Source organism: Nilaparvata lugens, chromosome 3 (genome assembly GCF_014356525.2).
Source record: "Nilaparvata lugens isolate BPH chromosome 3, ASM1435652v1, whole genome shotgun sequence".
In the NCBI taxonomy this organism is placed as follows: Eukaryota; Metazoa; Arthropoda; class Insecta; order Hemiptera; family Delphacidae; genus Nilaparvata; species Nilaparvata lugens.
Window position 1 is genome coordinate 79,653,241 of NC_052506.1, and position 23,027 is coordinate 79,676,267.

At 35.5% G+C, this 23,027-nt stretch overlaps 1 protein-coding gene across 1 annotated transcript in view; it reads left to right on the forward strand.

Moving 5' to 3' along the window:
• Positions 1-23,027, forward strand: part of LOC111056664 — a 131,211-nt gene that overhangs the window by 54,708 nt on the left and 53,476 nt on the right. The window contains exons 2-6 of the mRNA XM_039424744.1: positions 1,628-3,899; positions 6,921-7,256; positions 11,477-11,690; positions 18,603-18,805; positions 20,391-20,703. Of these exons, the coding sequence (XP_039280678.1) occupies positions 3,531-3,899; positions 6,921-7,256; positions 11,477-11,690; positions 18,603-18,805; positions 20,391-20,703 (1,435 nt within the window). The 5' untranslated portion in view covers positions 1,628-3,530. The remainder of the gene's footprint in view (positions 1-1,627; positions 3,900-6,920; positions 7,257-11,476; positions 11,691-18,602; positions 18,806-20,390; positions 20,704-23,027) is intronic.

A 23,027-nucleotide genomic window follows, 5' to 3' on the forward strand; every position in this document is an offset into this window, starting at 1 on the left:
TTATCTACGATTTACTATTTCAAGTTCCAAAACTATATTGGGAATATCGAAAAAACATGAAAGAAATTATATCGAAGTTAATAACTTAATCACAAAAATATACTTTAATAAGTAAAAGCAAGCGATTTTACTTATAATCCCATATAAGCTCCATTGTAAAATTCAAATATTTGGAATCTTCATGGCGGCGGCGGGAAAAAAATTCCAATGGCCATACTGTGGGTAATATAGTTACTGTAGCTCAGTCCAAAACTGTTAAGGAAATATGACGTAGGTTTGTTTATTTACCGTTGAGTCGAAAGTGAACTGTTCTATGTTTTATTTTATTACAGCTTCTCCCAGCTGTGGGATGGTATGAATCATTATTATTTATTCAGCATTATTTAAATTCATTGATGGTACTGATAGTAAATGGATGATTAAACTATGTCCAATAAACTCATTTATGTTCAAAATATATTTGAATTTTAGTTCCTATATTTCATTTAACATTGCACGAATCAAATCTTTCAATATTGTTCATTAATATATCTATAAAAATCTATTCTATATTGCTGTATCTGTATCCTTTTATGACGATTTCTCTATCTTCCCAAACATTGATTATTTTCCTGGTTATTTTTTTCTTTCTAAAGCTGCGTTTACACCAAAGCTATTGATAAAATGTTATCAACTTAATCCTTATAGATTCTATTAGATTGAACATAACGTATCATACACATAATGAACATATGTGTTTGTCAAGTTCCGTTCAATCTGATAGAATCTTTAAGGATTGACATTTTTTTAATATCTTTGGTGTGAACGCAGCTTTACAAACTATTCGGCCATTGCTATGGCAGCTCACTGCCACTTTGATCAAATCTATTCTCTAGTTGACCGAGCGAAGTGAGGTCTAAGATTCAAGTCGACGGTTTGGCATTTCTCTTAATGTTTAAATGTTTAAATGTTCATTTGTTGCTCATTCACGGCGAAACGCGGTAATAGATTTTCATGAAATTTCCACACACACACACACCACACACACACAACACACACACACACAACCACACACACACACACACACACACACATATATATATATATATATATATATACAGACCAATACCCAAAAACCAGTTTTTTGGACTCAGGGGACCTTGAAACGTATATAAATTTAGAAATTCGGATACCTTAATTTTTTTCTGAAAGCAATACTTTCCTTACCTATGGTAATAGGGCAAGGAAAGTAATATAAATTGCATGCACCAATGTATATAGTGACTGGACTAATAATGTGTTTCATACGAGGTGTAAACGAACAGCTGACATTTCTTGGTTTAAACCGAGTACTGTATCTGCATACGGGCCTTATAGGCCTTATCTATTAGGGCCATACGCTGATACTACGTTTAACGCTAAACCATGTTTACTTGTAGATATGTTTGCATTTATCATAATGTATTTCTTACGAGGTTTAAACTAACAGCTGTGATTACTGCGTTTGAACCAAGTATCTGCTTAGAATAGAATAGAATGGCTGCCTTATGACGTTCGCTTAGCTGATATTTCTCCGTTTAAACCGAGTATCGGCCTCAGACAATTTCTTTAATAGCTATTTTTGACATTTCAACTTGTTCTGTTTCAGGAATGACTATTATGCCAGCCAGCAACCAAGGAGGGCGCATAGTGAATCAGCTGTTGGACTCGACGCGAAATTTTGATGAGTCTGCAGATCAGCGACAGTCTAGGGGGCATGGGGACATGGTCTCGTGACAATGACATGTAGAACTGGTCTAGGCTCGCCGCTAGCTTTTCGAGCTACCGGTGTCGGGTAGACTTGAAAAAAAACTCCAAAAAACTGTAAACAACAATTAAAAAACTACAAACATCAACAACTACTACCCGACGTGTTTGTCCGCTGCCCTACAAGTGTACTGAAAATATGTCAATTGAAATTCGATTACAAGTAGAGACTTGAGAAATCTTCCATCCTGTATCATAGATACACATTGTTAATGGTGGACTGTGTTAGTGTATTAGATTTCTAGTAACATCTGAAACTTTCAACTTGAAATGTATTGTGGATAGTTCACTTTTTGTTTTGCCGCGGTAAAACAATGAAAAGTAGCCTACAACTACTTTGAGAGGTGAATGAATGGAAAGGATTTTCAAATTGGTGAGGGTGAAAATTAAATGAAAAGACATTGAAAGTGAGAACATTCTATTGGATCTGAACGCTACAAAAAAAATGTGAAGGTTTTAGGTGAATGATTTTAGTGTGTTAAAAATGTGTGAGTGTTGATTTATGTATGATCTACCACATTAAACTCTAGTCTATTGAACTGATGATAATACATGATTGAATTAGTAGAGTTGGAACGGATATTTGTATAGTACTTGGTTGCAAATTATAAATCTACGTTTATCGAACATGGGTGGCCTTAAAATGGACTAAGTTTCTACAGTGATAAGATTTTGGTGTTTTTGTGTTAGTAGTCAGATTTCAGGTTTGAAATATTTAATTGTAGGCCTAAATACAGACTAGTGGTACTCTTGTATCTACACACACAGACACCAATCTAAGAACTTGACTGTTAATTATCAAAATCCTCTGACAGCACACTGTTTACTTTGAGATCTGTACGAATGCTGTTTAATTTATGATTGCGCGCTGACAGTCAGTTACTCAGATAAATTCTTCAGTTACCCTTTACTCTAGTTTGGAGGAGGATGTTTTTGAGACTGTTTTGTGAAGCGTATGTTTTCGGAAATACTAGTAGCAGCTTATTGTAACCGTCTGTGATCAAAATGCACGTAACAAATTCTATTTTCTCTTATTGGTAATACTTTTATTGTTAACTGTAATAATTTGTTCATGTGTTGAGAATTATAGCACTGAAACCATAGTGCTATCAATCAAACGCTTATAAGTGTGTTGAGACTTTTAACAACTGAATTCAATCAGGTTATTTATCACATAAGGGACTATTATACGCTGAATTCAACTGTTGAAAGCTGCTGAAATAATTTTGTTAACAACAGCTGAAGTGATTGTTATAAGTGTATCATTTATCACAAAAATTCAGCTGAAGTGTACACACTATTCAGATTTTTGAGACTGCTGAAACTTACTATTTTCACAGTTTTTGTTAACTTTATCTGAGTGGACATTATATGAGATTATCGATCACCTCATTTTTTGTCACTCCGTGAGTGAAGTGAACATTGTAAGAGTTAGCGAGACTATTAGTGGGTTATTTGTGGTAGTAACACTGTCTGTTACTTTTTGAGTGTAATTGTAAAACTGTCGATTGTAACATTATTTGTTTCACTAAATTTTGAGAGTACTGCCGCTTGTCAATTGTCACATTTCTTGTAACGTTGAGTAAAAATTGCTGGAAAACTGTAAGAGTACGTGAAATCTGTCGATGGGTTATTGTCAATTGTCGCATTTTCTACAACTTTGAATTATATAATGGGTTTTGGGAGGAATCTGCGGCCATGATGACAGAATTCAGCGAAAGAGCGCGTTAGTGGTGTCGTGTTAGATGTCATCTTTCTCAAATAACAGTGGTGGTTCTAGTAGTGGTGCCACCAATGCACCATTAAAAGAGGATAGAAAACAGAGTTTGCAGCCGTGCGACAGAGATAACCAGCTACCAACTCTGGCAATCATCGGACGAAATGAAAACGATCATTCGCGGAAAACGCAGAATCTGCTTAAGTCCAAGAAGTACGAGACTTTCGATGATCCTGCAGAGTCGTCGAGGAGGTGTGAGGTGGGTGAGTCGCATGTGCCCCCCGAGCCAGCCGCTAAAAAAGAGGTACACTTTGAGTTGCCCCCATCGTCACGTGACCACAATGAGGCATCGGCGGGGTTCAGGAGTCACTACGGCACGCCGTCGCATCAAGGCAAGGTAATGTGAAGCTATTATAATTTGTTTTCTTCCTCAATGTTTTTCCTGAGAGTGATGTACTCAATCTCCAAAATTGGGCGTCAGCTCCATTGGGGCAGAGAGTATAGAATTCGATTCTATACTATAGGCCTATTAATTATTAATTACATATTATATTAACATACTATACTCAGGGTGGACACCTACCAGGAAAACCGGGAGAACCGTGAATGATTTTACTAACCGGGAAAAATTACATTACATTTATTACATTCCTTAATCACAACATCAAATTAATGATTGGGAGAGAATCAACAGGATAAACCCAAAACTGTTCCTCTTCCTAATTTTGATAAAAATAGTCCAAATGAGGTTATGAAAACACTTTTATAAAGATCACAAAAATTTACAGTCCAAATATACATTATACTAAAAATTTTGTATCTCGGTTGATCAGAAAGATGAAACAAATTATTATTACACTTGAAAATGCATTAATAAATTGAAAAATATTAAAAAACTTGATAAATTTTTAAAAATACCGTGAATTACTCATGAATGTTTCATTAATGAAAAACTAATTTGGTAAAGAAGTGTACAATAACAATAAACTCGAATGAAAAAAATACTTGATGGCTAGCAATAATAATTGGCAATGTTTTTGAACTACCTAACCTAAAAATATATCTAAAAACATCGATATTCTTGTCATGTCAGAAATTATCAATATATATTTGAAAATTTAAATATGCTATTCGCAATTCGTCAAGGAAGATCAAACTGAAGATTTTCATAATGAATTTTTTACGAATGTATCTTGTTTCTTAAATACTGCGGATAATCTACCTGGAAAATTTTAAATTCTACTCTGAAAAACCGGGAATTACTCACTAATTTTTTATTTTAAAATGGGTGGCCACCCTAATATGCTGAGATATGACAAACCGTCTTCAATCTGCTAACTTCACCTATACTAATACTAGTGTTTATCCTGAATTGAAATTGTTCTCACTTAGTGCAATTCAGCATTAATAGCAGTTTCATGAAATTCATTCAAAACGTTTACATAAAAACGACAATATTTTTGAGCTGAGCTGTTTCTCACTTACAAAACAATGTTTTCATTCTTTAATTAAATTTGTAATAATATTATTAGACCTTAAATAGAGGTTTCCAATAGCATTGTTTGTGCCCTGAAGGAATAAAACTTTCATTCTCCTAGAATGTATTAACAATGTATAATTTTAATTTGACGTTTCCGATAGCATTGTTTGTATGCACTCAAGGAATAAAAATCATTCTTATTCTTTTATTCTTATTAGAGATGATCATTGTTAGTCGGTTAATCTTTGTTATTGACATATATATTTTTTATCATTATTCAATTAAATTATCATCTATGAATCATTTTTTCAAACTAGAAGCTATCATAGCCTCTAGACCATAAACTACTATACGATACAAGTATGGAAAGTAAGATAACTGGAATTGATTAAATAATCACAATTAATTATAAAACAAAATTATCTTCACAATTATAACTCATCGACCTCATTTTAATCTAATGATTTGAATATTGTTCATGTTCAAAGATTTGTCTAGGCCTATGTAGAGTATTTATCACTTTTGGAATTCAATTCTATTCACTCTTATTCACTCCATATTCAAATTCATTTTATTTCCAGGAAGTGTACATTTTACAATGCATTCTCCCGAAAATTACTCCTTTAAAGGTGCATCTTCGTTTGTGAGTAAACTTCCGCAGTCGACGACGACGACAAGCATCGTTGACATTCATATTGTTCAGATTTCAAGTGTGCTAAAACAGCTGATCAAATAACTTTCATCACTTGTGTTTATTATTCAAGAATCAAAACATTTCCAATAATTCAATTCAATTTTTTTTTCAATTTATTTCAATTTTATAATAATATCAGCATATTGCCATTTAAAAGTATGAAAATGTATATCCAGAATCAATTCGACCATATTCAGAATTAATTTATTTAATCTTTTAGAATTACAATTAATTTATAAACTCAACCTTCCCCATTAAAACATAATCTTTTAGGTTATTAGACAAAATGAAATCTACCTAATCTGAGATCCTCACCCTGTCGTGGTCGATGACGGACGGCATTTACGCACAAACGAAAATCCAGCTCAACAATAGGTACAGTAAAAGAAAAGAAGAAGTTGACTTTCACTTCATAGTACAATAATTTGTACTAAACATGACAATTAATTTGATCTGCTAATATATTCAAATTAAAAAGTAATTGATTTTTCCTCCACCTACTGTCTAAAGTACTTACTTTACTCCCTGAAACATAATACTAAAGTGTCACTTTTTCGCTCTCGGTAGTAAAAAACAGAAAAACTCCCTAGGGAGGAAAAGTGACTCCATTTAGATACCATGGGAAGCATCTATTTCAAAAACTCACATTGTAATAGGTTAGAAGGTCTAAGCTCAGATGAGAAAGTGTAATAGAGGTGTATGTCATTGAGTCAACTGAATTCAATACCACAACAAGAAATTTGATCAACTCATGAAATATATGTTTGTATGATATTATATTCTTAATATTAGTAGACGATAAAAATTTATACAATTTTTAAAATATTCTATTCAAAATACCAGCCAACAAATATTTTTGATCTGCAATTCAAATCTGAAACACGTTATCTGGAGTCAGCCATTTTTGTTAGCCGCTCAGCTGATATAATTGTTACAACTTTAGCCGATAGATAGCGCAATCGGCATTGCCAATCAGCCGACCGGTTTTTAGGTTTTAGATTTTAGGTTATGTTGTTAGGAAACATTGTCACCAATACGTAAGTTATTAAAATGATTTTATTTGCAGTTTCTATAAAAAAATGTAGATGGAGGAAAAATGTTGTGTACATCACGAGCGAAAAATAATTTTTCTCCCTCAGGAAAATTGTTGCCCTCGGCTTTGCCTCGGGCTTCAAACTTTTTCCTACGGGGTGAAAAAGTCGTACTTTTCACTCTAGATATACAAATAACTATATTTATTGCAGGCCTATCTAGAGACAAACCTAGACTCGAGCTGTGCGAGCGAGAGGCGATCAAGCACTCCCACCCTCAACGTAGCCGTGTCGTCATGCAACGAAGTTGGGACTTCGCTGTGGCTCACGAGCGGAAGCGGCGGCAGCGGAAGTGATTTTACACGCGGCGCGCAGACGTTTGGCGCGCAAAAGTGCGACGCGCAGAAATGTGACGTTTTTGCGCGCGGCGGTCGGCAAGACTCGCCTCCGCCTGACTATTGGAACCAGGTCGGCCAACAGGTGCCTTTCATTGATAGCAGCGGCGGTAGCGTTAGAAATTCGCTTCTCATCAACCAGAGTGCAACTGGGGTTAGTCAAAATCAGATTTGTATTCATTGTCCATCAATTATCTGTTCAAATTCAAATTCAAACTTATTTCACACTCATAAATACATATACAGAAATCAAATAGAAACTGCTTTATTGACAAGGACATAACAATGCATGGTCAACGTCATGTACAGAATTTCAAAGTCACAATACAAAACGTCTAGATTTGAGTTAATAAATTATCATTTGAACAGAGACAGAAATAATACAGTACATACATTAATTTTGATAATGTTCAAGTATAATTCAATTTCAATTTATTAAAAACACACAAAACAAAATTACAAAGTATTCTTCTTCTTACAGCTCAATCGTTTGATTGGTTGGCAGCCTTCCATCTAAATCTGTCCATTGCTACTCTCTTCCATTGTTCATAGCTCATTGCACCCAGATCCTTCGTCATTTGTCTTAAGTACTGTAGCCGGGGTCTCCCACGACCCCTTTGTCCATCAACTGTACCTTTCAGAATACTTGACGTAAATGCGTCGTGTCTTATTACGTGTCTAATCCAAGAATGTCGTCTGGCCTTGAGAAAATTCAGAAGAGATCTTTTTTCTGCCGCCCTCTGAAATACCTCCTCATTCGTAACTCTGTCTGTCCATTTTATTTTGAGCATACGCCTCCAACACCACACTTCAAAAGCATTCAGAGTCTTTTCCTCAGCCTTACCAATAGTCCACGTTTCAGACCCATAAAGAGCTATACTCCACATGCAACTCTTTATTAGTCTCTTTCTTATTTCCAAGGTTATACTATTTGAGGAAGGAAGCTGCCTTTTACTAATAAACATACCCTTAGCTTCTCTGATTCGGCGCTTTATATCCAGTCTATCTTTTCCATCTTCTGATATAATGCTTCCAAGATATTTGAACATTTTTACTTGCTTCAGGCGTAATTATCTAATTCAATGGACACATTCTCTGGGACTTTTGAGCAGACCATTACTTCTGTCTTTATCTTATTTATCTCCATATAAGTATTACGAAACAAATAAAACAAAATAAAATGTTACAAATATAAAAAACCATGGGCTTTGTGTTTGGGTGTGTTAGAGAAGATAAAAAAGAGAGAAAGATACCTAGCCAACCATGGTTTCCCATGTAATAGGCAGGCAAAGAAGAGAAATAATGAGGAAGAAAGGCAAGGGAGGGAAGGAAATGGGGGGAAGGAAGAAAACAGAGGAATAGGTACTCAAAATAAAGGTAAGCGAGTCCACTGAGAAATGAAAAAAACAATGCTGGAGCAGAAATCTCGAGTCATATATCTAAATGGAAGAAGAAATTACTGTATGTCCAGTTTTTTATATCCAGTTTAATTTTTCCGCTGATCTTATTGTCCATGAGAAAGTAATTTGGAATGAGGTTTATTATTTTAGTACCTATGTAAATTAACTGCCTCCTTATACATTCAATATTAGTGTTATAGGTTACATATTTGTTAGCAGTGGCCCTTAGATTATAATAATTAAGAGTAGAGTTTATTGTGAGAGGAAAATCGGATCTATATTTTATCAAGTACCGTACTCAATTACGGTTTTTATGTATAATTGACGTATAGTCATGACCTCAAAATCACTAAAAACCATATCCGTTGGATAGAGCCTGGGTTTGCTTAATATAGTTTTAATTATCAGTTTTTGTGCTACAAATAATTCAGCAATATGACAGTTGAAACAGCCTCCCCAAACAACTATGCCATACTGCAGAATTGACTTGACTAGAGCATGATACATCATTTTCAGGTGGTTCTTATTAAGAATTCTGTTAAGTTGGTAAAATTTAAAAGATAAATATCTAATTTTTTTACATATGTATTTAATATAAACATCCCATTTAAGGTTTTCATCAATTATGATTCCCAAGTACTTAGTATTATTGACTTTTTTAATGGTGGGACAATCACAATTACCCAAGTTTAAATTGCACTGAGAATGGAGTCTCAAATCTTGATTCTCGTTAGGCTGCCCTACTCTATTTGCAGAGAAAGTTATGTAATTAGTTTTTTCAATATTTAAACTTGAGGTATTCTTACCTAACCACTTCTTAATTAAAAGCATATTATTTTCAGCTATGGTATGAACTTCATTCCATGTATTACCGTGAAAAATAGCTGCAGTATCATCTGCAAAGGATATCACAGTTGAGTTTAGAAGTCTTAAATTAAAAAGTCATTTACATAGTGTATGAAAAGGATGGGAGAAAGTACAGTACCTTGAGGAAGACCATAAGAAGTTGAGTTAGTTACACTAGATTGATCATTTGGTTAGGGACTGGGTTCTATTACTCAGATAGCTTTTGAACAATTTAAGCGAGACTCCTCTGAAACCATAGGACTCCAGTTTATTGAACAAAGAATTATGAGGTATATTTCCAATTTATAGAGAAATAGTCAGTTACTTTAGAGTCCAGCATGACTCTTGTTCGCCAGTGGAAACAAGCGTTCCTTCTTGTTGGGAATAGCCAGTATTGGTCACTAAAGCCGCGTTTACACCAAAGTTATTAACTTAATCCTTATAGATTCTATTAGATTGAACATAACTTATCATACACATGATGAACATAATGTATTTGACAAGTTCCGTTCAATCTAATAGAATCTATAAGGATGGAAAAATAAACATTTTGTTAATAACTTTGGTGTAAACGCAGCTCAACAGTAGGTCATGCATGGTACACATTTCGTCATACATTGTTGTGTCATCACAGCGAAGGCTTCGAGCTGAATGTTTTGAGGTTAGGTTTTTGTATCTCCGATTTTATGTTGTTTATATATTTTTCACTACTATAATTAGTAATTTTCCAGTGGTTCATTTATTGTGGTTAGTTTATTTTATGTTAAAATCTTCTGTCAAACAGCTGACGACAAAACATGCATAATGGACATTGTGTGTGTGTGTGCATGTACACACTTATTCATCATGCATATTATACCGTTACCGAACCGTATGTCCAGGTTTTTATTTCTAGTTTATTTTTTCTACTAATCTTAGAGTCTAAGAGAAAGTGGTCCGGAATAAGGTTTATTATTTTTGTGCTTATATAGATCAACTGCTTCCTTAAAAATTCAATATTGGTGTGATATGTGACATATCTATTTGCAGTGGGCCTTAAATGATAATTATTTACAATTGAATTTAAAGTGCAAGGAAAAAAGGGATTTATATTTTATCAAGTATTCAATTAGGCTACGGTTTTAATATATAATTGTCGTATTGTCATTACCTTAAAGTCACTAAAAACCATCTCGGTAGGGTACAATCTAGGTTTGTTTAGAATAATTTTAATTGAATAAAATAAATAAATAAATGTTTATTTCCCAAAAAAAACTAAAACTACAACATCAGTTACACAAAATATTAGATAAATTACAATATTACATACAATAGTTAGTTACAAAAAATTTTATAATGTGTCCTCTACTTGTTTAGTTTTTTCTGTGTGGAAATTGACCTACTCCACTATGGCGTACCATGTTCTAGAGTAGGTTTTGCTAGTTTTTTTTGTGCGTATTATTAATTAGTTAGTGTTTAGTAAGTCATTAGGTGGTTAGTTGTTGTTTGAAATAATGTTTTCTATGTTCTGTCTTCCTTTGCTCATCAACCAATTATTGTGTACTATTGTTTTGAACTTTCTAGGATGATTAATCTGTTTAAAGTTTGCAGGAAGTAGATTATATAATTTTGGTGCTGATTTTTTTTATTGTCAATACTATAGCTATCTAGTTTAGAGATTAATGAGCTAATTTTTTCTATCCTAACATACTACTTTAAAATGTTAACAGCGAATATCTCATTAGATATTCTTACTGATATTGATTGTTTAATTAATATGTACACTTATGACTGTACTATAGAAGCTAGATTCACTCAATCACTGCTCTGCTCTTTCACTGGACACTAATTGAACAAGCACTACACTAGCTCATACGGTGCTAAATGATTGAAATGTCTCTGGTATAGTGCCTTCCTTGCAACACTGGTAATGAGAAGATTCCTGAATCTGGTGTTGTGGTTGTGGTTTCTGGTTTGAAATGTTGTTGGGTTCTTGTGTAATCTGCATAGTATCTCCTTGGAGTAAAGCAATTATGGTAGCCAACAGCGGACAGGCAGACGAAGAAGAGAAGAATTTATTGCTAATAGTTTATTTAGCAATTAGATTTCCAATATCCTCCATAATTATTAATTAATTTTTGTTTGATAGGGTGGCAGCGGCTATCAGATCCTGGTGGACCGAAGTGCAGTGAACCAACCGCCGGGTTCGGATTCCACCTCATTGAACTCGGCACCCTCCTCACCACCTCCCTCCTCGCTTACCCCTCCCACCACCTCCACCTCGTTCAGGGACCAAAGTCGCAAGAAGCGGCCCAAGCTCAGTCGCTTCTATAGCCAGCATGATCCTGATTGTCCGCCCGCAGGTATGCTAAATACATTTATGCTTTACCTATTTATTTATTTATTGGATAGAGGAGACAATACAATAGTCAGAAAAGAAAAAAACTGGCCATTGCCCAAAGCTTCTTCCATTTCTTAATTTTGTCTCAAATAATCGTGCAAATATTAATAATAATAATAATAAAATGTTCAGCACATAGTTTCAGGCTGCTCAATATTGAAAAACACCAAAAGAGTATTTGAGGCGACATAATAATGTTGCAAAAATAGTGCACCTGAAATTGCAGCAGGAATTTGACTTGTTTGAAGAAATGCCCCCATACTATTCTTACTCTCCTCCTGCATTTATTGAGAGAACCAGATTAAGATCTATTGGGATGTTCAAATGATCACTGACAGGCAAGTCATTCATAACAAGCCTGATATCCTAATGTTGAACATGAATCAAAAAGAAGCCTTGATAATTGATGTAGCCATACCAGCAGATGAAAATTGTCAAAGAACAAGAGGTGAGAAATTGAGGAAGTATCAAGAGCTAGCATTTGAGCTCAAATATATTTATGGGCTCAAGAATGTTAGAATAATCCCAATCGTAATATCTGTGAATGGTCTGATTCTTAATTCAACAGTGGAGAGCTGTAAGGTTATTGATGTCTCAGAAACTCTGGTAGGGAAAATGCAGAAGTCTGTTCTGCTTGATACAGCTCGCATAGTACGCCAAACGCTCCAACATACTTGGTAAAATACTTTATCAATAATAGAAAATAATGCAAAGAGGGGTTTGCCCCTCTTCGCATAAGCTATCCGCAACTGCGTGAAAAAGAGAATAATAATAACACTTTTTTTATGTATTTTAACACGACATGCAGTCGATTATTAATGATCGCCAGACGGTTGAAAGTACTCCAGCCAGTAAGTAAAAGTTTTTAATATTTACTTAATAATCGACTGCATGTCGTGTTAAAATACATAAAAAAGTGTGTTTATACAAAGCAGCTCGGAATGGATCAAGAAATCATCACCAATAATAATAACTTCATTCTCGCTAAATAAAGCATAAACGATAATTACAGAAAATGTGAAAAATGAAATAATAAGTTGGCAATAGAAGTAAAAGTGAAAATAATATGTCTATATTATAACAATATGTCTATTAAAATAAACATCAAAATTAACAGAATAGCAAAAGTAAAGGTAAATTAGTGAAATAGATGGACAAAAATTAAAGAATAAAGTGGCTGTTCATTCAATAATTATAAAAAACAATATATCTAAATATAAGAAAGAAAAACTGTATATAAACATAACGACAGAACATGCCATTGCACCAATAAATCTTAGCGAAAATAATTCTGTATGCAAATAATTTCACGAGAAATTATGCCCGCATACAGGAGCATCAAAGCATATTATGTTGGTTATGTCCATATTTATCTCTACACCAAAGATATTTTTCTCGGGCCACTCCCGTGTTTCGGATGGGCGCTAAAGGTAGGCGCACACAGATCGTAATCGGACGGACGGCACGCATCGGATGCATTGTTTTCAATTGCCTATACGATGCGGATAGGTATGCGCACTCCAATTGAAAACAATGCATCAAATCTAATCGTCCGATGCGTGCCGTCCGTTCGATGACGATCTGTGTGCGCCTACCTTAAGCCGTCGGTCCCGGCTGCCTAAAAAGCAGTCGTTAGGTCATGTCAGAGGCCTTGAAATTGATTAGTTGCGACTTGAAAACTCTGACACCAGACTTGAGCCAGCCAGGTCACTCGATATTATTATTATTATTATTCTACACCAAATCGTTAACCTTAAAATGACAAAAAATAACATTAATTTCAAATTTAGATAGGTTGATAATAACAATTTAATAAAACAGAAAACATACTCAAAAATATACTTATTATTCATTTATTTACAATATCTCTTTATGTAGCGAGTGTACTTGTATACTTGTACTGTATACTTGCGAGTGAAGCAAATTATCAATTGAATACAGATATAAATCACGTTCGTTTGGAAGGTTTATCAGTGAAAGGCATATAGTTAAATTTCGTATCAGGTTTTTTCCTTATATATGTGTAGCCTATGCTTAGATTTAGTCTGTATATCTAGCACAATCTGTTCGATAAGTCGATGATAACTTAACGAAATAAACATTTCGCCAACTTTATCAAAAAATATGCAGATGTAACGGGGCCCTAAGCCCTGATCATCTGTTTTAGTTTATGATTAAGTAGCTTTTTGAGCCAAAATAACATGGCAGCTAGAATTCATACTTGAGTTTTAGTATGAATACTGTTATTTTCAGCAATGTGTGAACCCATTATTTTAGTGATGTGTCTTCAAATACAATATATTGAAGTAATATCGACTTGAATGAAAACGAATTGATATTTTCAAAACCACTACTTTACAAAAACAATGTGAGTTTGGCTCTAGTACCTGTTATTACAATATCTAGTAATGGTTCTAGTACTGGTTGTTACAACATCTAGTAAACTGAAAGCTTAAATATTGATCAGCAGAATACCATTAAATAGTGTGGCTTAAGTCCTACGATTGGCCATTGGAGCTGTTGACCAATGAACGATGAGCTCTGTCATTGGCCAAAACTAGACACGCCCAATTTTTCCAATTATAGTCATGAGAACCGTTAATCTACAACATCATCATCATAATTATTGGCACTACAGCCCATGTAGAGCCTTAGCCTTCACAACCACATCCTTCCACCCCTCTCGACATTCTGCTGTTCTTCTCCATCTTCTTACACCCAGTCTTCGCAAATCCTCTTCCACATCGTCAACCCACCGCTTTCTTGGTCTTCCTTGTAGTCTTCTTCCTCCAGGTTTGCATTCCAGCACCATTCTTGGCACCCTCCCTTCCGGCATTCTGCACACATGACCAGCCCATCTCAGCCTCATACTTTTCACAACAGATAAAATACTGGTCTCTTCGAACAATCTTCCTAGTTCCTCGTTTGTTCTTATCCTCCATATTTCATTTTCCTTGATTGCTCCAAAAATTCTTCTTAAAATCTTTCTTTCCCATCTCTGAAGCAGACCTTCTTCTCGTGTAGTCAATGTCCATGTCCAAGCTTCGGCCCCATATTCTGTTAATCTACAACAGAGAGAGGGAGTCTGTTAATCTACAACAAATGGAGAAAAACTTTGTAACTAACAAAACCAAATGAACATGGTAATATTGCTCCATAAGCTAATTCCACAATAACGCAGAAAGTTCCTAGTTGCATCAACTGTATGAATTAAAAAAAAATTCTCATGCAAAGCTTACATTACAAAGAAGTGGTTGTTTGTGAAATCACATATGAATGTTCAGATTGTAAAATTACAGATTGCATCTTGACATATTATGCACTAGACTTTGCACTCGCAAGATTGCATGTGAGTGTTCTCTCAAATATTAAGTATACTTTGAAGTAAATAAAGCTTTATTGATTTATATGAAAAGTAAAAACCTTTTATTGAAGACCGCAGTGTCGTTGTAAAAAAATGTATTCTTCAAGTTTATTTATATAATTTTTTTGTCTATTACATTGTCTATATTATTTCTCAAGCTGCGGCGTGTCATATTAGTGAAATGGTGTAGAATCAAGTAACTATCAACGAGTACATAATTACTAATCATTTATAGTGAGATTCTTGTTATAAAATTGGCAACTGAATTTATAAAGTTGGCACCTGAAGTTTTAAAGTTGGCACCTGAAGTTATAGAGTTGGCACCTGAAGTTATAAAGTTGGCACCTCATGTTATAAATTCAGCACTTGGATAATTTTCCAATTCCGCATCGTTGTCAAATTGCTTGTAGATTTGGTAGTAATATGATGAACTACCAAAATATTCATGAAAATTTATTATTCAATCATGAAAATATATATTATATTTTCTTGGAGAATATGTATAATATACCGGGTGTCCCACGAAGTGGTTTACACGTTTGATTTTATATTATGTGCCCATTCATGTACCGAACTTTTTTAAATTTTACACAGTTTACAAAGTAGGTTCTAAAAATATTCTGGGAAAATTTCAACTCCCTAACCTTTGTAGAAACAAAATGGTGGCATATTGAAAAACGATACGTTAAAAACATTAAAAAGGTGTTTCTGGTTTTATAAAATATTTTTATTGTTGCACTTTAGGGCAATATAACTTTTGAATGAAACAACTAGAACAAGGCCTTATAAAAAACCTTAAAAGTCCAAAATTATTGAAATTGAAAACCATCCACAACTAAACACTGATAACAGCGCTTAATAAATGATTCGTAAGCTCTTACAAAGAAACTCCGCGGTATCCGGAGAAGTTCCTCTTCTATTGATCGTTTTAGTTCCTCATCATTATTGAATTTATGGGTGTAAACCCATAAAAAGAAGTCACAAGCAGTTGAATCTGGTGATCACCCCGATCAATCATTGGCCACCCCGGCCAATCTAAAAAATCACTTCCACAACCAATCCAACGGCCATATGAAGTTTGTCATTTAGTTTGTCATGAAGTTTTTGTCAATTGCTTAACATGATTTGCGAAATGAGGTGGAGCACCATCTTGTTGGAAGATTGCTTGAACCGTTTCTGGTACCATCAAATGAGGCAATACTACTGCAACTTAGTAAACAAATAAGATAATAACTCATAAAAGTAGTAAGCGAATTGGTAATATTTTCAATATGCCGCCATTTTGTTCGAAGGTTAGAGAGCTGAAATTTTATCAGAATATTTTCAGAACCTACTTTGTAAACTGTGTAAAATTTAAAAAAAATCGGTGCAAGACTGGGCACGCAATATAAGAATGAACGTGGAAACCTCTTCGTGGGGCACCCAGTATTTGAGATATCATTATGAACATGAATCAAGAATTAAAATGATTTTATGATTTGAATCACATCCATCTGTCGAAGGTGCTGGGAAAGGTAAAGTGGCAACAATATCTTCCTATCATTTCCACTGACACTATAATGTGAATCTTGCTTTACAAACATCCACAAATAACTATAATATCAGTCCAGGTCATGTAGCTTTGCCTATCGTCAGAGTGCAACTAGACTACAATAATACTACCCGTTCAAAAACATAGAACATTTTTGAAGATGTATCTTCCAATAAGCAACTGATGCTGTTTTGTATCTTCTCAAAAGCAAAGTGTCTCATCCAATAATATACACAAGGAGCTTCAACGTATCTTTCCATAAGCAACAGATGCTCTTTTGTTTCTTCTCAAAAGCAACGTGCTGCTTCCGAAAATATACACAAGGAGCTTCAATGTAGGATCTTTCCATAAGCAACAGATGCTCTTTTGTATCTTCTCAAAAGCAACGTGTTGCATCCGAAAATATACACGAGGAGCTTCAATTTAGGATCTTTCCATAAGCAACAGATGCTCTTTTGTATCTCCTCAAAAGCAACGTGTTGCATCCGAAAAAATACACAAGGAGCTTCAATGTATCTTTCCATAAGCAACAGATGCTCTTTTGTATCTTCACAAAATCAACGTGTTGCATCCGGAAAGATATACAAGGAGCTTTTTAGAGTTACGTCCTTTTAGCACAACACACCCTATCAGCTTACATTCGTTCAACATGCTCTTTCCATTGTTGGTGACACGTTGCAACTCTCTCATTCATGAAGAATCTCTGTGTGTAGGGAGCTTCCTCCATCTGGAGACCTATGGTCTCTGAGGTCTGATGTTTTTGCAAAGCCGTGAATACTACCCCGCGAACCACACCTTGTCCTTGATGCCGTTCCAAAGTCAAGGAGGCAAAACTAAGGGACGCGTACTGTACAATGATATAAATAAAAATTAAAATTCAAATACCTTTTTTAAACTTATAGTTCTGTGAACAGTAGATCTCACGCAATTTTCTCTCCAGAAGTATCTGATCTCACCTGTTCTAGTTGATTCAGTTGAATCACAATTTACAGTTGAATCATAATTTACTCTTAAAAACTGTTATTTGATTTCTCCAAGATCAAAAACTCACTTATGTTAGTAAACTCAGTTCACGTTCGAATTTGTATCCCATATGATAATTTATCCAGTTCCGTGATAATCTTTCCATGATAAAAATATTTCTCAACTATTTTAAAATTATTTTTTGTTCATTATTCAGTTCATTAATTTCATTTTATTTTCAATCACCTATTAAATTCGTTTTTCAAATGTGTGAATATTGATACTGATGGGCACGCATCATGAAAGATATTAGAGCCCTACCTTATAGAAATGGACACGGCCAGACATCTGTGTAATGCATGCAATGAATAATCCACTTGTAAGCTGATTGATTATGAATAATTCTATAGTCTGATTAGTCCTATCTTCAAAGTAGATTATATATAATTATATAGTAATATCAGAGTATAGAGGAATTCCTTTTCTTTTCATATTATCCTTAAAATTCAAAATTTCAAAAAACCTTGTGTATACATCGACGCGCAGTTGAAAAAGGAATATTCCTGCCAAATCCCATCGAATTCTATCAACGCGTTTGGCAGTAATCGTGTTACATACAGACAGACAAAAGAAAATCCGAGTTGAAACATAGACCTCACTACGTTCGGTCAATTATTTAATCACGACATGTTTCGGCTATATAATGCCATTATCAAAATCTACTTTGTGAAAATACTTGAGGACTGAAAATTTTGTGAATTGAAGAACTACAAAACTTTACCTATTTCGGACTATGTGTTATCTAAATTTGGGAGAGGAATAGCACAAGGTTACCTTATTTTTTCTCTCCCCATCATTTTCATAATGTACTTATTGTATGAATGAATAAATCAAGCATTGATAAAAAGGGTACTTAGATTTCAATTTTTATTTATATCCCAAAGAAGCCCTAAAGAAAAAACGACAATTTGTACAAAGAGATATTATAATTTTTATAAATGAATATTTTGTTGCAGGTGGCATAGAGCTGCGAGTACTAGAGCCGTTGTTGTCTGAAGATGACGGAACACCGATTGGGGGCGGGAGCGGTGGTGGAGGTGGTAGCAGTGGGGGTGGGGGAAATCAGCTGGCCACGGTGCGGGAAGGGGCGGGAGAAGGGGAGGGACAGCGTCCCGGCGCCACTCGCCGGGAACTGCGCAAGCTCAAGCATTCCAACACTGTCAGTATTATTTTATTTCCAAAAAAAATTATACATTTATTTAATAAACGTTGATAATAATAAATTATTCTATTAACTTTATTTTAGTTTCATTTAATAGCTTACATAAATATGGAAAATAACAGATCGAATTAATACTGCCTTTTCTGAAGCATTAGTGGACGAAATCATAAAAACCACGTACTCTTGAAACACAATAAAGTAGATTATAAAATTAATCTCACCTCTATACACAGACGTATAGTCTTCGTAGAGGTATTTCTGCAATATTGATATGATTATATAATTAATTGTAAAATGCATTTTGTGGGAGAAAGTGATTTTTTGATTTGATTGAAAATAGGCACTCATATGAGTACTCCTGTACTATGATTGGCAATATTTTGATTGAAAAATGATGCCATCAGAAAAAGGCACCTTATGAAACCCTTGCTAACGAAAATACTTTTTTTAGTAGAGATTGGATGAACATTTTTTCAATAATATTCCATCTATTTCGACTATTTTCATAGAACTATTGTTATAACTCATCAGGAACTGTAGAACTAATGAATGATTCTGCATCCAGAATTGTCAATTTTCGATGTACTTCTGAAAAATGTTCTTCCAACTTCACACTGGCCTCAATGAACTGAGCACCTCCATTTTTGAATATTTAGGGAGATACGGTACCTCTTCTTCTTTGTTTAACAGTTGTTGGGCTGGTTGGCAGCAACTCTACATGCCTGTCTGTCATCCACCATCCTTTTACGGTCACTGTAGTTGGCACATCTTAGATCCGTCTTCAGTTGTTCTATATACTCCAGTCTTGGCCTTCCTTGCGCATTCCTTCTCTCCATTATTCATTTCGTGAGACCCTCATGTCTAAGAATATGTCCAACTAGTTGTGCTCTTCTTTTTTTTATTTCTTTCAGTAGACAACATCTTTCTCCAACTCTTTGAACGATACTAACATTCATTAATTTATCTTTATTAATAGGTTTAGAATGTAATTTTTATCTAAACTTGAATTTTAAAAAACACTTTTGAAGTGAAAATACACTTACTTTTGTAGTGACGATCGTTTCGACCTGTTGTTGGTCATCATCAGACTGTGAAAGAATGCTGTTCTTAATGTACAGTTTCTGAGCTTGTTTTTTTTAGTTTTTTGAGCAGGGGAGTTTTGATTTTTTATACTGATTTTTGCATAGTTAGGAATAATGTTATTGTGTAGACAAAACTGGTTGAATGAAATGGAAAGGGATGTTTTCATAACCTTGATATGAGTGTTCCTGTATGCATGGATCCATTTTCTCCTCTCGGCGTGATTACTCTGTTGTATATCCATACTTTTTCACTGTTAAAATTAAACTTGAATTTTAAAAAACACTTTTGAAGTGAAAATACACTTACTTTTGTAGTGACGATCGTTTCGACCTGTTGTTGGTCATAATCAGACAGTCTGTATTTTCACTTCAAAAGTGTTTTTTTAAAATTCAAGTTTAATTTTAACAGTGAAAAAGTATGGATATACAACAGAGTAATTTTTATCTATTTTATGTAATTTTTATAATAGAAATAAATTATTGACTGATTTGGTTGACAGATCGCATGCTCGGGTCGCAAACGCAAGACGAGCAGCTGGGAGGAGAGTGTGTCGCTACAGCGCCGACGCAGCATCGCGAGTCGCGAGGAGGCACGCGAATGGCGAGACAAGGTGCTGACAGCAGAGGGGGCCGATGACTTGGGGGGCACCGCCTCCACGCCCCCTGGGGGCCAGGGGGGGCTCAGGGAGGACACCCAGCAGGATCTGCGCTACTACTTCCAGCACCCCTACCTGCGCCTCTTCGCCACCTACACAGTCATATTCTGCAACTTTCTGCTCTTCGCCGAAGATCCCATTTCGCATAGTCATGCTGGTGGGTAGAGGATATATACATTCAGTAGTCATAGACAAAATATACCATAAGAAGATATCCCATGGTATAGGTCTTTTATGTTGCAAGCCCCCTGTGGGTTGGGGGAGCTTTGAGTCGAACATCGTACTCATTAATGTGTTGAAAACCAGAATTCACCCACAGTATCCCTGCTTGTCGTAGAAGGCGACTAAAAGGGACCCCAAGGCAACTCCAGAAGTTGTCTTGCCTTCAAACCCACGGGATCTGCCCCATCAGATGGGTGAAACTCCAGGCACAATAGGACAAGAGGTTGAGTCGAGGCTGACCAGGTGCCTTGGAGGCAATTTGGCGACCCTTTCTTCAGCGGAAGGACCTACAAAAAGGCCAGGAGTGGAACTCACGTAGGTCACCAGTTTGTGGGTGAAGAGACCAAACCTCACCACTGCTCAAAGAAGGGCGGCCATTTAGGCCAAAATCTTGGGAGAGGTGAGGCTTTTGACCCTGCAGAGTTTCGGAGGGGCAAAAAGAAAAACCCAAGAGACCAGAGAAGGGTGAACAACAGGCACAAATATATGGGTCAAGAGGCTGAGTCAAGGGTGGCCAGGTGCCCTAGAGGCAACTTGGCCACCCCTTCCTCAGCGGAAGGACTTTCAAAGAAGGCCAGGAGTGGAACTCACGTAGGTTACGAGGACTAATCAGTCTGAAGAGACTGCCAAATAGTATGTTAGCATAGGGGAAAACTCCTGGCTCTTGTAAAGGACACAGTTATTGGTTTTCCCAACTAACATACTACTTGGGACACACAATAAGCTTCGGTTGACGTGTGAGGTTCTTTGACCTTTGGTTCCTTGAATCCGTCCCTTCAATAATAATAATAATAACAATTTATGCTCCAAATTTCACTGTTAACTCAAGCTGATTACTGTTGAATCCCATTTCGCATAGTCATGCTGGCAAGTGGCGGATAGATACATTCAGTAGAGTCATAGACAAAAAAAAAAGCATAAGAAGATATCCCATGCTATAGATTGTTTATGTTCCAAATTTCACTGTTAACTCAAGCCGATTACTGTCAGATACCATTTCGCATAGTCATACTGGTGGGTGGAGAATAAATAAATATGGTAGAGTCATACACAAAATATAGCACGAGAAGATATCCCATGGTATAGGTTGTTTATGTACCAAATTTCACTGTTAACTTAAACCGATTACTGTTGAATCCCATTCCGCATAGTGTTGCTGTTGGGTGGGTGGATAGATATACATTCAATAGATTTATAGACAAAATATAGAATATGAAGATATCCAATGCTATAGGGCGTTTATGTTCCAATTTTCGCTTTTTACTCAAGCTGATTGTCCTGTTAGTTATTTTTCGTGAAGCTATGTGACGCTGGTAGTCTCTCATACTGTGCCGCTCTCACGCTCTCACCCGACCAAATCAGTGATAATAGATAGGGGTCGACAATAATCGGCTTGAATGAACAAAAAATCTTCTTGAAATTTGGAACATAAACGACCTATGTCATGGGATATCTTCTTATCTTTTCTCTATGGTATGAGTATGAGAGTCCGTATCAGAGTATTCAGTGAAAATATTCTTTCTATGAGTTCTAATGGAATTATTCATACTCGGACGGCCGGACGGACAAAAAAACGGCTTCAAATGTGGAACATGAACAACTAATACCATTGGATATCTACTTATGCTATATTCTTCTTTGGTAGAGTTGAATAGCGCAGTATATGAAGCAGCCAGAATAGCAACTTCTAGTAGCTGTAACGAGATTTGGTAATGTCCAGAACTCAAATGTACATGGCATTTCTAATTCCGCGTTCCCGTGACAGATAGCATAGCCACCTCTAATAAAAGGCCCTGGCCTACAATACTGCAACGTCGCAGTGTAGGCCTAGAATCTAATACAATTGATAAGTGAAAAAGATCAGCTGGTATTTTTAAATCGTTTTCACCAATCACGTTGCAATATCGTGGGCCGGGGCCTTGTAATAGAGGAGGCCATGCATATAGTGTCAAACTATCTCACTCAGTAGAAACTACTATGCATCTAGTGAAAAAGTTGAGTTTCATCAAATGAACCTTCGGAAATAATAAAAATCTGATGTGGCGCACTCACACAACTTTCCTTGCCGTTATGAAAATTGATCACCTGACGCTAGTGTTCCCGCGCATCTCAAGTTTACTATTCAGAGATTTGAGCCAGCTGGTGACAGGGCAATAACGCTGGAGACACACATGAGGTCTGCTATCTCTTCATAGTGAATGATTTAATAGAATCAACAATAATTTGCAATTGAATAATCACATTTTCTCTAATTCAAAG